At 65.6% G+C, this 12138-nt stretch overlaps 1 protein-coding gene across 5 annotated transcripts; it reads right to left on the bottom strand.

Moving 5' to 3' along the window:
* Positions 1-187: 187 nt before the first annotated feature.
* On the bottom strand, positions 188-11627 carry LAT2 (linker for activation of T cells family member 2). 5 transcript variants are annotated; one of them, XM_045543145.1, is made up of 12 exons: positions 11353-11627; positions 7779-7890; positions 7311-7350; positions 5228-5271; positions 4995-5055; positions 4728-4765; positions 4412-4447; positions 4297-4327; positions 3759-3814; positions 2951-3007; positions 2600-2671; positions 188-2302 (listed from the first exon to the last, which is right to left on the bottom strand). In XM_045543145.1, exons 2-12 carry the CDS (start codon positions 7867-7869, stop codon positions 2208-2210), a joined length of 621 nt encoding a protein of 206 aa, XP_045399101.1. In that variant the 5' UTR covers positions 7870-7890; positions 11353-11627; the 3' UTR covers positions 188-2207. The 5 variants fall into 5 exon arrangements, with proteins under 5 accessions (XP_045399101.1, XP_045399100.1, XP_045399099.1 ...); XM_045543144.1 differs by having other exon boundaries at positions 7779-7898; positions 11353-11625; XM_045543143.1 differs by lacking the exon at positions 11353-11627 and adding an exon at positions 11065-11334 and having other exon boundaries at positions 7779-7898.
* Between the last annotated feature and the right edge of the window lie 511 nt (positions 11628-12138).

Here is a 12138-nt window from a genome sequence, read left to right as displayed (position 1 = left end):
TCCTCTAATTTCCTAACTTGTGGTATTGATCTCTTCTCGTGGCAGCGGTCGGTGTGGGTGTCCTGGGAGGAGGGCTGCACTTGGGACCCCCCTCTCTCGGCCTCAGGGTCCCCTTCTGTGCAATAAGAGGCTTCGCTTCATTCCCTCAAAAGGTTTTTACCGGAAGCAGACCCAGGAGAATCGCGGCTCTTAAACTAAAGTGGTTTATTGAGACGTTCGGGTTGGAGGGGGCATGTTTCCCTGGCTGGGTTTCTGACTCAGAAGTTCCCCTCGGAGCTGCGAGGTGAGGAGGATGCCGGGCAGTGAGGGGCTGCCCTGCTGGCCGAGGGGCCTCTGGACGCTGTCCTGACCACGCTGCTCCAGACCGATGCACTGTTGTCCACGGCAGATGCCATTTCCACGGAAGGGTCCCAGGGTGGCTGTGGCCTCATGTCTTCCTGAATGGCCCGAGGCCCAAAGGAAGGGGAGGTCCCCACTAAAGGACAGAGGGAGAGCCGGGCCCGCCTGGCCAGGATGCAGAGGGCAGCCACGTGTAATGCTTTGTAAGGTAAGTCTCTACCCTGAGGTCGGAATATTAAATATGGCTCCACCTACATAAGTTAACTGTACAAGATTATCAATCATAAACAATCCCAGCAACTGACAATGGCAACTTGGGATCCAAAGACAATGTTTTAGACACGGGGACAGGGCTGCAGCTCGCCCTAACCCTGGGCGTCCACCATAGCGGGAGCCGGTCACCCCTGGCACCTGCCCAAGGAAGCCTGGGTTGGGGGGCGGGGGCAGTGGAGGGTGCATTTTTGGCAATCCTATGAGTCACTGTCCCCCCCAGGCTGAACCCTGCGGCCAAGTGGTCCTCAGGAGGTGTCGCTAACCCTTCCAGGAGCAGCCGTGCTGGGGCCTAAAAGTTGAGCAGCTCTGGAAAGCCATCCTCAGAGGCGACCCACGGGTCCACGAGCTCAGTGGTCCTCCAGCCGCCCCGCCCTGGCACCTGCAGTGGAGAGGAAGAGTTTGTTAAAAGGAAAAGTTTGCCTTGGCCAGTACTTTGTTCCCTGGGAACCAGAGCGGCCGCTTTGGGTCAGCACTCAGCTGCCCTCCTGCCTCCTGCGAGCAGAACCCGCCCACCAGGCGGCCTCGGCTGGGTCCCTTAAACCCTGATCCCGCGGAGGCAGGGGCTGCCCTAGCCACTGGCATCACTGCCAGGACGCCCTCTCCGGGACAGGGCCTGTGCCGGCGCTCACCCCCCTCCATCTGTCCTCACCCTGACGCACGGAAAGTTGCGTCAGGCCCTGAGTCAACTGCCTTCCGCCCTGACTCACTGGAACCCAGCGATCGGCCACTCTGGCCTTTTGTCAGCCCACTGCGAACGCGGGCTGCGGCGTCCACGCCTCCTCTGCGCCAGATAGCATCTAGCTAGACAGGTCTCGTCAGCCACTGCCCGGCCCAGCACTCACCCCCCTGCAGCTTTTCTGTCCCCATACTGTCATCTCTGTCATCTAAAAACCTTCGCAATCCCCCAGCTCCTGCCCCACTTCCTCTGCTCCCCTCTAAAGTGAAACTTCTTGAAGAATTATCTGAACCACTGTCTTTGCATGCAGGCCTTCTCCCCACCACGTCACCAAAACTGCCCTTGTGACCGATGTCCCCTGGCGCTCAGCTCTGTCATCACAACCTCTCTGTGCTTGGCTACACCCTCCCTGAGCCCTGTCTCTGGCGCTTCTCCCCCTTCTGGCTTGGGAGGGGCCCCGGCTCAGCGCTGGGTCCTCTTCTCTCCCTCCCTCCCTCGGTGACTGTGGACCATCCATGTGGTGACAGTGCCCAGGGCCGTATCTCTAACCTGACCCTCTCCGGAGTCCGGGCTCAGAGATCTCCCTGCCCGTGTCCTTGCCCACCCGGATGGCCATCTCGAACTTAACACGTCCAAACACAGACTCCCAGCTTGCCCTGCAAAGCCTGCTCGCCAGTACCTCCCAGATGTCCCCACAGCGACATCCGCTCGTGGCTCAGCAGACTTGCAGCCCTCACCTCGGCCTCACGCCCACCATCCACACCTCCTTCAGCACGCACTGGCATCTCTGCCCTCCCAGCCCCAGACCCCACTGTCACCACCCCTGGCCCAGGTGGCACCTGGCTCGCTCTCTGCTCCTCCTGGGACCGGCTACCCCAGGCAGCAGGAGAGAGGACTGTACCTTCCTTCCGGGCCTTCCCTAGGCTTCGCCGGCCACATCCCCGTTCACGTAATCCGGTTCCCCGTCCTCGTCCGGGCTTCCCGGGGAGGGCGGTGCTTCTCGCCAGCCGTGCTCTGCGGACGGTGGGCAGAAGGGTGGGTGGAGGGCTCACAGGGACACACCCGCCACTGTTCCCCCAGCCAGCGGGACGCCCGGGCTCGGGCCCCCTGACCCCACAAAGCAGCCGCGGGAACTGCTCCCGAGGTGGCGGCTGAGCGAGCCCTGGCAAGATTTGAGGCCTCTGCAGCTGCCGGTGCACGGGGGCTCCCCTGCGGGACCAGCCGGCCCGGCTGGAGGGAAGCCCACCCCGCCCGGCCCCCCCAGGCCAGCCCCTCCGAGCCTGTCCCCGTGGACCCCCCAGAGCCACCTACCCACGGCCCTCCTGGACTCCCGCCACTGGCGGATGGATGCCGAGTTCTGATAATCCTCACACTCCTCGTTGTCTGCGGGACAGCAAGGGACAGGGACTGGAGGAGGGGCGGCCACCCCCCAGTCCTAGGGCCAGCGAGGAGCCGCGGCCGCCCGTCCACCGAGGCCACCCTCGTGCTGGGCAGCCGCAGCGACGAGGACGCCTCGGCTCACCCCCACTGCGGCCAGGAGCTGACGGGGACACCGGGGCGCTACGTTACCCGAAGGCACCAGAGATAGGAGATGAGGGGGAACCTTGGCCCCCAGGCGGAGAGCGGTGAGCAGCGGGCCTGGCCCGGGCTGCGCGGCCTCACCTGAGGCCCTGGGCTTGCAGATGAGCACGTTCTCGTAGGAATTGGTGTCCTCGTCGTCTGCCAGGGAGAGGGGAGAGGGCACGGGGTGCGGGTGGGCCCTGCAGACGGCCTGGCTCGTCCTCCCTCCTCCGTCCTGCCCTCCCTTTGCGGACGACCTGTCCCCCCAGGCCCCAGCCCTCTGGGTCCCCCAGGGCCACGAGCCTCCTCTGGACAAGCTGCCTAACGGGCGCTGGCCTGGCCCCACAGGCTCCACCCCGGGCTCCTTCTCTGTCTTCCGAGGTCCCACCTGAAAGCCCTGGGGGGCGGTCACGGGGTGGGCCCCTCAGAGCCTGGCGCCCGCCACCTCCCCGCACTGGGGAAGCTGAGCTCCCACGCTGCCCCCACCCAACGGTCCATCTGTGACAAAGGGGCTCCGAGCAATGAGCTCCCCCCAGTTGAGAAGCGGCCGGGGTGGGCGAGGACCTCCGACACCTGCCCCAGCACGGCCCGGGCAGGAGCCGGGTCCCCGCACCTGCCAGCAGGCACCGGCCACCCTCCGTCTTCAGTTCCTCTTTCTTGAAGCAAAGGTGTTCAGAGCCTGCCGGGCGCGGCGCCCACCAGCAAGGCTGCCAGGGCCCCGTCTGTGCCCGTCGGGAGCTGCCCGTCCTCCCCCGTCCCAGCTGTCCCTCTGGGTCCCTCCGCTGTGGCCCAGTCCACCCTCCCAGCGCCTCCGCCCACCCCTCCCGCGCTGGCCGGCGGCCACCCTGCCCGGAGCGTGGCTCCTGCGGCCGAGCTGCCACGCCACTTCCTCCCCGCCCGGCCGCCTCACCTTCCGAGGGCTTGGGGGACTGCTCCCAGCTGTAACAGTGCCCGGCAATGGGGTCTCTGGCAGAGAGAACAGACAGCACAGGTCGGGGGGGGCCCGAGGTCAGGTGGGGGCCCTCAGGGGACAGTGAGGCTAGGGCTGCTCCGGCCATCACTCGCCAGGGGGCCGTGGGGGCTCTGCCAGGGTCACCCCTCATCCCTCCAGCCGCACTTCCCTGAGCTCCCGAGCCACTGGGGGCTGGAGAGGGTAGCCTGGCTCTGGCCACCTTGCTGTGTGACCTTAGGCCAGTCCCTGCCTGTCCTGGGCCAGGGTTTGCCCATCTGTGAGACAGGTGACCTCCCCTTCCTGCAGCTTGTCTTCGGGTGACGCAGGATGGGTCTCACCCACCCCCAGAGCAGGGCCACGTCCCGATCCCACAAAGCCATGGTCATGCTCCCGCCGTGACCCCAAGCGGCTGCGTTCTAGGGTGGACGGCAGTTCCTAGACCAAGCTGAGATCAGGGGGGACAGGGGGACGCCAGGGCAGGGACAAGGCCCCTCACATGTAGCCTGCATCCGATCCGTGTCTGCTTCCTGCAGGGCGAGGCGAGAATCAGGCCTGAGCTCCTGGGCTGTGGCCTCCCCCGTCCCCCCCACCCCACCCCGGGAGCCATTTACCTTTGCTGAAGTTCTGGTACCTGGGGGACGCGGGCTCTGGAAGAGAGGCCAGGCTCGTTGCTCCCTCCCCGGCCTGCCTCCCACCAAGGTGGCCGGGGTGTTCCCAGCGTTCCCACCTTTGCCCCCGCTCCCTGTCCCCTCGGTGGGGGTTGTGTGTGTGGGAGGGCGCCCCCCACCAGGCCAATCCCATGAGCCCACCCAGCCCAGCTTGTGGGTCTCTCCTGACCCGGTAGGACCCCCGTCCACAGCACCTGTACCACCAGGTGCTCACCTTAGTCCACCTGAGCCAGCCCCACCCTGCCTGCCCGTCACTCACCCTCCAGGCCGGGGGAGAACTGCAGCAGCTTGTCCTTCCTGCAGGGGTGCGGTGGGTGGGGGCTGAAGGAGGGAGGGGCCCCAGGGCTCCTGGGCTCTGAAGGCCCAGGCCACATCCCCCCACCCTCCGGAGGGACCCTGGGGTCTGGGGAGGGAGTGAGGTCTAGGCCTGGGCTCAGCCAGGTGGGGACCCCCGGCGCCCTCCCTCTCATCGGTCCCTGTGGGGCTGCGACCCCCTCGGGGCCCAAGACAGGGAGCCCACTCCTACCTGGTGTGTGCCACGTCACAGGCTGTGTCCCCCAGGGGCCCTGGCCATGGATGCCCGACCACTGCAAAGGGCAAGGGGGTGTCGGCTGGGCCCCAGGCCACCCCCGCCAGCCCAGCCCCTTCCCCCCTTCCCCCACCCAGATCAGGCCTGGCCACGGTGTCGGGACAGTGGGGAAGGAAGGGACCTTGATAGGGACACCCCCAGGCCCAGCCCCTGGACCCTCCAGGACTCACAGGAGTAGGTCTGGGCCACCGCAAAGCTCTGCCGGCTCTCCTGCCTGGGAACACACGGGCTGTGCTGAGCCAGGTCCTGGCCCCCCCCAGCCCCGGGGACATAGGGGCAGGACAGAGGGACAGAGAGGGACGAGGAACAAGAGAGGAGGGACAGACCAGGGGCGTAGCCAGGAGGAGCTACCCCTCTAAGCCTCAGACTCACAGTCCCCCTGGTGCCCCTGGTCCCTGGACACCCCCCACTGGGTGCCTACCCCTCACACGGGGCCCTGGGTGGGAGCCCAGCTGCAGCCAGACCCGGCCCCCATGGCCTCAACGGGGTCATGTCCTGCTGGGGGTCCCCTGTCCTGAGGGGGTAGCACTGGGGGAGGCGGCCCTGAGATTCTGGGGTGGAGGAAGCTGTTCAGGGACCCAGCAGTGACTTGGGGCAAATGATTTCAGCCAGGAATGACAGAGGGAATGCCCCCCACCTGCTGCCCCCGGGAGAGTTTGCCATTCCTAGGAGGGCACACCCTGGGGATGCGCAAACCACCAAATAACTGCTGAGACAACTCTTGGCCTAGCAGGCTCAGCTAGGGACCTCGCCATCCCTCGGCCTCTCCCTCTGCCTTTGAGACAGACCCCTGATTTTCACTTAGGCCGCCCTGTGCCCACCTAAGAGACTGTATTTCCCAGCCTTCCTTATGCCTAGGCATGGCCGTGTGATTAAACTCTGACCCATGAAATGCAAGCCAGGGTTGTTGATGTTTGTAAGAAATCTCCTTAAACGGGGGAACTGCCAACTGGGGTACACCCTTTGTGTCCTTATCCGTTCTTTCTTCCTGCTGCTTGGAATGCTGAGATGAGGGCTGGAGCTCCAGCTGCCATCTTGGGCCATGAAGTGTTCTTGAGAATGGAAGCCGCCATTAGAGATGGTGGCACTGATTAGCTAATCATTAAAGGTTTTGGGCTCCTCTCCTGGGCCAGAATGGGTGCCTGGCCTAGTCTCCTAGGAGCTCCCGGAGGACTGGGGGTCACGGTGGCCTGATTTAGGAGGGAGTGAGACACACAGCTTCCTGGAGGAGGTGATGCCAGAGCTGGGCCTGGTGCCTGCAGCAGTTGCTTCATGAAGGCTGGTGGGATGCAACCGACCAAGGCGAGAGGTTGAGAGGCAGGAAAAGGCGTTCCAGGGAGGGGAACACCCAAGGCTCGAGTTCCACCTCCCGCATGGGGACATTTAACTTTTGGCCCTGACTGTGGCTCTGAGATCAATTAGGGGCCCTGGGGGGCAGGGACTGAGGGAGAAGGGGAGGTGCCCGAGGAGGCAGGGCCATGGGGGCACTGGGGAGCTTGCAGGCGGGCAGGCCAAGAGGCCAAGTGGCCAAAAAAGTCCGGAAAGGTCCAGCCCTGGCCCAGGGTGGGGGTGGGGGGCAGGGATGGGAAGATTCTATTTTCAAATCTCACTGTGGTTTTTCATTTGCAAAAGGAAATGAGGAAGTGTGTGTGCGTGTGCGTGTGTGTGTGTGTGTGTGTGTGTGTGTTTGTACATGAATGCCTGCCTGGGTACATGCAAGTGCAGCGCTGCCTGCGTGAGAAGTGCGTGTGGAGTGGCCTCAGGGCTCCGGGGACCACAGTCATTCATTCTCTGAATCACAGGGCACCGGTGGCTGCCGCCAACACGCCCAGGGTTGCTCTTGGGCTTCAGCCCCAGTCCCTGGTCCGCAGTGTCCGGCACCCTGGCCCTCCCTGACCTCCCGGGGACGCGCCCACACCCTCTCCTGAGCTTTAGCGTCTCCGGGGGGGTCTCGGACGAGGCTCACATTTCACTTTGTGCCCCTGTCTCTGTCTCCCCGTTGCACTGGCAGGGCCGTTTCCTCCGTCTGCCCTTGGGCTGGGACCTCCCGAGGGGCTCGTGGGCAAGCTGGAGAGTGGCCGGCCCAGCAGCCCAGGTGTCCCCGCTTCCCCTCCTCCTCCCCGTCCCAGCCTGTGGCAGGGCCTGGACAGCCCCTCTCCCTCCCTGACTGCTGGGGACCCGCCAGACCCCGGAAGGGTGAGGGACGAGGGACAGGGTGCTGGGAATGCCCTTGGGGACTCTGCCGCGACTCACTGACTTCTCTGCTGATAGATTTTCTCGGACCTCTTTGCACCTGCAAGAACAGGCCGGGATTAGCAACTGGCCGGGAGCCAGTGGGCCTGGGGTCCGGGGCCCCCACGGCTGGTCTCCCCTGTGGCCTCTGCAGGCCTCGGGCAGGACTGGGGGCTGAGCCCCCAACCAGCGGGGCCACCTGACACTGACAGGGTATTTGTTTACCCTTTTTTAAGAGAGGAGAGCTTAGAAAATGTGGCCGCCAGGCACGTGGTCTGGCCCCGGACACCCCCTTAGCCAGCAAAGTCAACCCCCACGGCGAACCAGACCCACGGCATTCAGGGCAGTTTTGGGGCCACCGGCGGCCTTGGGGTCATCTCGCCAAGCCCGTCCGACTGCCGCTTCTGACCACAGCCAGGTCTTTGCCTGAGAGGGCCTGGGGACACCCCGTGGCCGCCCTCTCCCCCCCACGCCCCAGCACCCCCTTACCTGGGCGGGAGCATCGCACACACAGGCTGGCCGCCAGCCCCAGCAGCAGCAGCGCCACCCCGGGCCACAGCAGCTCGGTCCCCGAGCTCATGTCTGCTCCTGGCGTCCCCTCCTGCAGTGCTGCAACGGGGCACAGGTGAGCAGGGGCCCCCCCAGGAATCCCGCCCCCCAGGAATCCCGCCCCACGCTCGGGTTCCTGACCCCACTGTGCCCCGGCCGCGCCACCTTCCCTCCCTTCTGCAGCCGGGCCAGCACCGAGCCAGCCCTGTTCGCCAGTGGGACCCCAAACCAGCACCCCTGGCTCTCGGCCATCGTCACTCTTGCTGAGTGCTGGAAGCTTAGGGTCCCACGCACACTCTCGCTCAAGGCAGACAACGCCGCCTTTTGAGGGCGAGGTTCACCCCGCTTCATAAACTGAGAAACTGAGGCCGGAGAGCTCACAGCAGCTAAGCGGAAAGACAGGATTCCAGCCCCAGGCCTCCTGCAAACCCACCTTGGCCCCCTGAGGTTGGAGTCCATGGCCCCTGCCTGCACAGGACCCCCCAGGCCAACCTAGAGCACCATAGGGCTCTTCTCTGCCTCCTGGGGGACCTGGGAATGGCATTCCCATCCCCAAACCATCTGTGAAGTCAGGGAAGGCTTCTTGGAGGAGGTGGCCTGAGGGCATGAGCTGGGATGACTGGGGAGAGGGGGCTGGAGAGAGGACAATCTGGGGAGAGGGGGCCCTGGCCCCTGCTGGCACTGGGCCGGCTTCCTCGGGGCCACGCCGTGATGGCCGGGCCTCAGGGAAACGACACGCAGCCACACGGCCGGGCCTGGGGAACGGAAGCCCAGCTGTCTCGAGTGGGCTTCCGAGAAGAATTGTTGCAACTATAAAGAGACTCGTCCTCCTCATGATGGCCGGGGACACTCCTGAGGGTGACGGGGTCTCTGAGGACACTCAGTAGTACCTCTGCTCTTGCTCGCCTGTTCTCCTGCCTCGGCCGGGGGTGGGCAGGGGTCCCCCACGCCACGGCCGGGGAAGGCGGGGCTGGGAGCGGAGACAGGACTGCAGAAGGGGTGCTCCGTGCTGCCGCCTCCTGTGCCGTCCCCGTCACTCGCCTTGTGACCTTGGACAAGGCTCAGAACCTCTCCGAGCTTCCGGAGCCATCTGGTGAAGATGACACGGAATCCCCAGCCAGGGGCCTGTCACAGAGAAGCTCTTCCCCAAAAGCCAGTGAGTCAGTGGGAACAAGTGAATGCCCGGATCGTGTGACCCGCACGACCCACGTCACCCCAGGATGTTGTCTGAGGGGAGCCCTCCCCCCTCCCCCGCCTCGCTCTGGCTCGGTGGCTGCTGCCCAGGGTGGGCTCCCCCGCCAGCCCCTCTGCCACGGCCCACGGCTCTCTCAGGCCGTGTGACCTAGGAGCACCTGGTCTTGGAGGGAGGACTCCTGGGATTGAACCCTGCCTATGCCTGGGAGCCTCGGAGCCTCAGTTTCCTCATCTATGAAATGGGAATGAATCCAGTGCTTTCCTCACAGGGTGGCTGGGGTGATAAGTGGCCCGGCCTGGCTCACGGTCGCGGCTTCCTGGAGAGAGACCTGCCGGGGTCTTATTTATGGCCGGCTGGTTTGGGTGCCTCCTTCGCCCTACTGACCCTTGACATCTCTGTCCTTTGGTCAGGACAGTGGCTCTGCCCCCCAAAGGCATTCAGGCACAGACCAACGGGCGGGTCACACACAGGCGTGACAGCTGGGACATGGTCCAGCACCAGCCGACTCCAGAGTCCACTTGAGCCTCCAGGAGCAAGGCTGGCTCTCGGCCCGATGTTCAGGACCCCTCCAGGACACTTGTCCCTCCTCGGGGTGCATAGTCCTCCGTCCCAGAGGGCCCCGACTCCCAGAGACCCTCCTGCCTCCTGGGGCCTGGCATCCCGGGACAGGCAGAACCCCTGGGGCTCCCCCAGGCTGGGCAGGGTGCGGGGCAGGCCGGGCTGGTAGATTGTCACCCCTTCTCGAGATGGTGTGTGTAGCAGAGGGTGGGCCCTGGCTGGGCATGACCCCGTGACCCCTATCCCTCGAGGTCCCTAAGGCCCTGAGCAGTGGGAAGGGGCAGCAGGGGTGGCCTGCTTGGTCCAGGGTTGGCTGAACGGCCCGCAGCGAACACGGCGGAGAACGTGGCGAGAGCCCCCCACCTGGCTGTCCCCCAGACACACACAGGCCTCCCCACACCGACCCCCACAGGGGCCTGGGCGCGGGGACCCCGGGAGGGGCTGGGACCTGAGGGGAGCCAGGGCCGATTTGTGGGGCACCTCTTAGACGGACTCTGTGGCCGGTGCCCCAGCTGCACGGCAGCACGTGTGAGAGACCCCCGAGCCCAGCCCCCCTCGTCCAAGGGAGCCAAGGGAGGCTCAGAGAGGTGCAGACAGCGCCCCAGGTCACACAGCGAGAGAGGCCCAGAGCCAGGATCCTCGCCCATGCAGTCCGGCCACAAATGCCACACGCCTTCTCCCATTTTTATATTAAATTTGAAAAAATCATGAACTAGTTCTGAAAACAGAGACTGAAATTTAACAAACACTCATGCGTCTGCCCCAGGCTGAGTAAGTTCTGTCTCTGCCTCTGCCTCTCGCTCTCACTCACGCTCCCGCCGGTTCTGCAAGAGGTGGGGGGGCGCGGGGCAGGAGCTGGGCCCCAGCAGAGGCGCTGCTGTTCCCCAGAAGGCCCCAAGGGGCCGGCGGGGCTGGGTGGGGAGGCAGCGGGGCGGCTGCCACCGGCAGTTCTCAGGCCGAAATAGCAGAAGGGGAAGTGGGCAGTTTCCGTATGAACAAGGCTTGCAAAGGGCCGGCTTCGGGGAAGTTCGGGCCTGCTGAGCCCTGGAGCCTCGGAGATCACCCTGTCCAGTCCCCCAGCCCTCCCCGCGCTGTGGATGGGGAAACTGAGGCCCAGCGGGGCGGTAGACGGACAGGGCCTGGAGGTGAAGTGAGTGGAAGCCCTGGCCACTGGGGCCTCACGCGAGGCTGGCCGAGGGGCCCCTCCGAGGGGGCTGTCTGTGCCCAGGTGGCCGGAGGGAGAGAGGGGGCAGCGGGGCCCAGGCAGCGATGCGGATGGCGAAGACAGGGTGGCTGGGGGCCTGGCCTGCCAGGGCCACCTGTCACAGAGCCAGGCACAAGGAGCCCCTCGGAGCCCCGGCAGGGAGTGGCAGGTGGCCAGAGGCTGGGTGGGGGTGGAAGAGACAGCAGCTCCCCCCCCCCCCACCGCCTGGGGCAGGACCTGGGCACACTGACCGGCCTGCGGAGCCTCACCCTCGTCCCGCAGCCCCGTGGCAGGGGTGTCACGTCCCATTTTGCAGATGAAGAAACTGAGGCTCATGGCCCAGGCAGCCGCTCTCCTGGCTCCCGGCAGCCCGTTGCCCGTGTCTGGCGGTGACGGGACCACCCTGGGGCTTCCCGGCTGCGCGGGCCGGAGGCGCTGGGGCTCCAGAAACAGGCTGCTCCCCGAGGGCCGCAGGCCGGGGCGCCGGGCAGGAGTGGGGCCCAGGGAGGGGCCGCCCCCGCCTGGCCCCGGCTCCTAGGGAGGGAAGGCTGGCTTACCTGAGGGTCGAGGGCTCCTCACTGCGGCCACCCCATCCCGAGCCCACACACCTGCCCGAGCTGATGCCAGCGCCACACGCACTGGTGGGCAGCGGGCAGGCGACAGGCTTCCTGTCAGCCCCGAATCGCCCTCACATCCGCTGTGTGCCGGACAGACGCAGCTACAGACAGACGGGGCGGGGAGGGAGTCAGAGAGAAGCAGGCCGAGCGAGAACAGGAAGACGTGGACACACACATGTAAACAGAAAGTGACAGAGAGGAAGAGAGTCACGCACCGGGGCACAGGGAAAAGGAGAATGAAACTGGGGCGCCCGCACAGGCACGGGCGGCAGGGCGGCAGGAGGGACGCACGTGCAGAAACGCACGCCCCACTGCAGACGCGCGCAGGGGAGGGACCCCACCACGGGGACGAAGAGGGACAGGCAGTGACTGAGCCTGGGATGGGCCAAGAGACACAGAGACACACGGGCTGTCAGAGTCCCAGAGGGCAATACACAGACGCGGGACACGGGTGGGCAGGGACAGAGACGCGTGGCCGACGCGTGTGAGCTCGGAGCAGATGGAACAAGCGACCACACAAGACGGGTGCACAGAGGTGCGGGACAAGGGGGAGCAAGGACAGTCCTGCTCGTGGCCCACTGGGAGCCCCGTCACCTCCACTGCGCGGTCAAGGCTCCTGGCTCGAGGCACAGGACAGGCTCGGATCGCAGCCACATCTGTCCAGGGCCGCCTGTGTGCCCGGTCCTGGCCCTTGGGCATCACCAGCCTCTGGAGGTGAGGGTGGAG

The sequence above is a fragment of the Lemur catta genome, chromosome 2 (assembly GCF_020740605.2).
Source record: "Lemur catta isolate mLemCat1 chromosome 2, mLemCat1.pri, whole genome shotgun sequence".
In the NCBI taxonomy this organism is placed as follows: Eukaryota; Metazoa; Chordata; class Mammalia; order Primates; family Lemuridae; genus Lemur; species Lemur catta.
The sequence above is the reverse complement of the archived record's forward strand: the minus strand, read 5'-3'. Positions and strand labels throughout refer to the sequence as shown.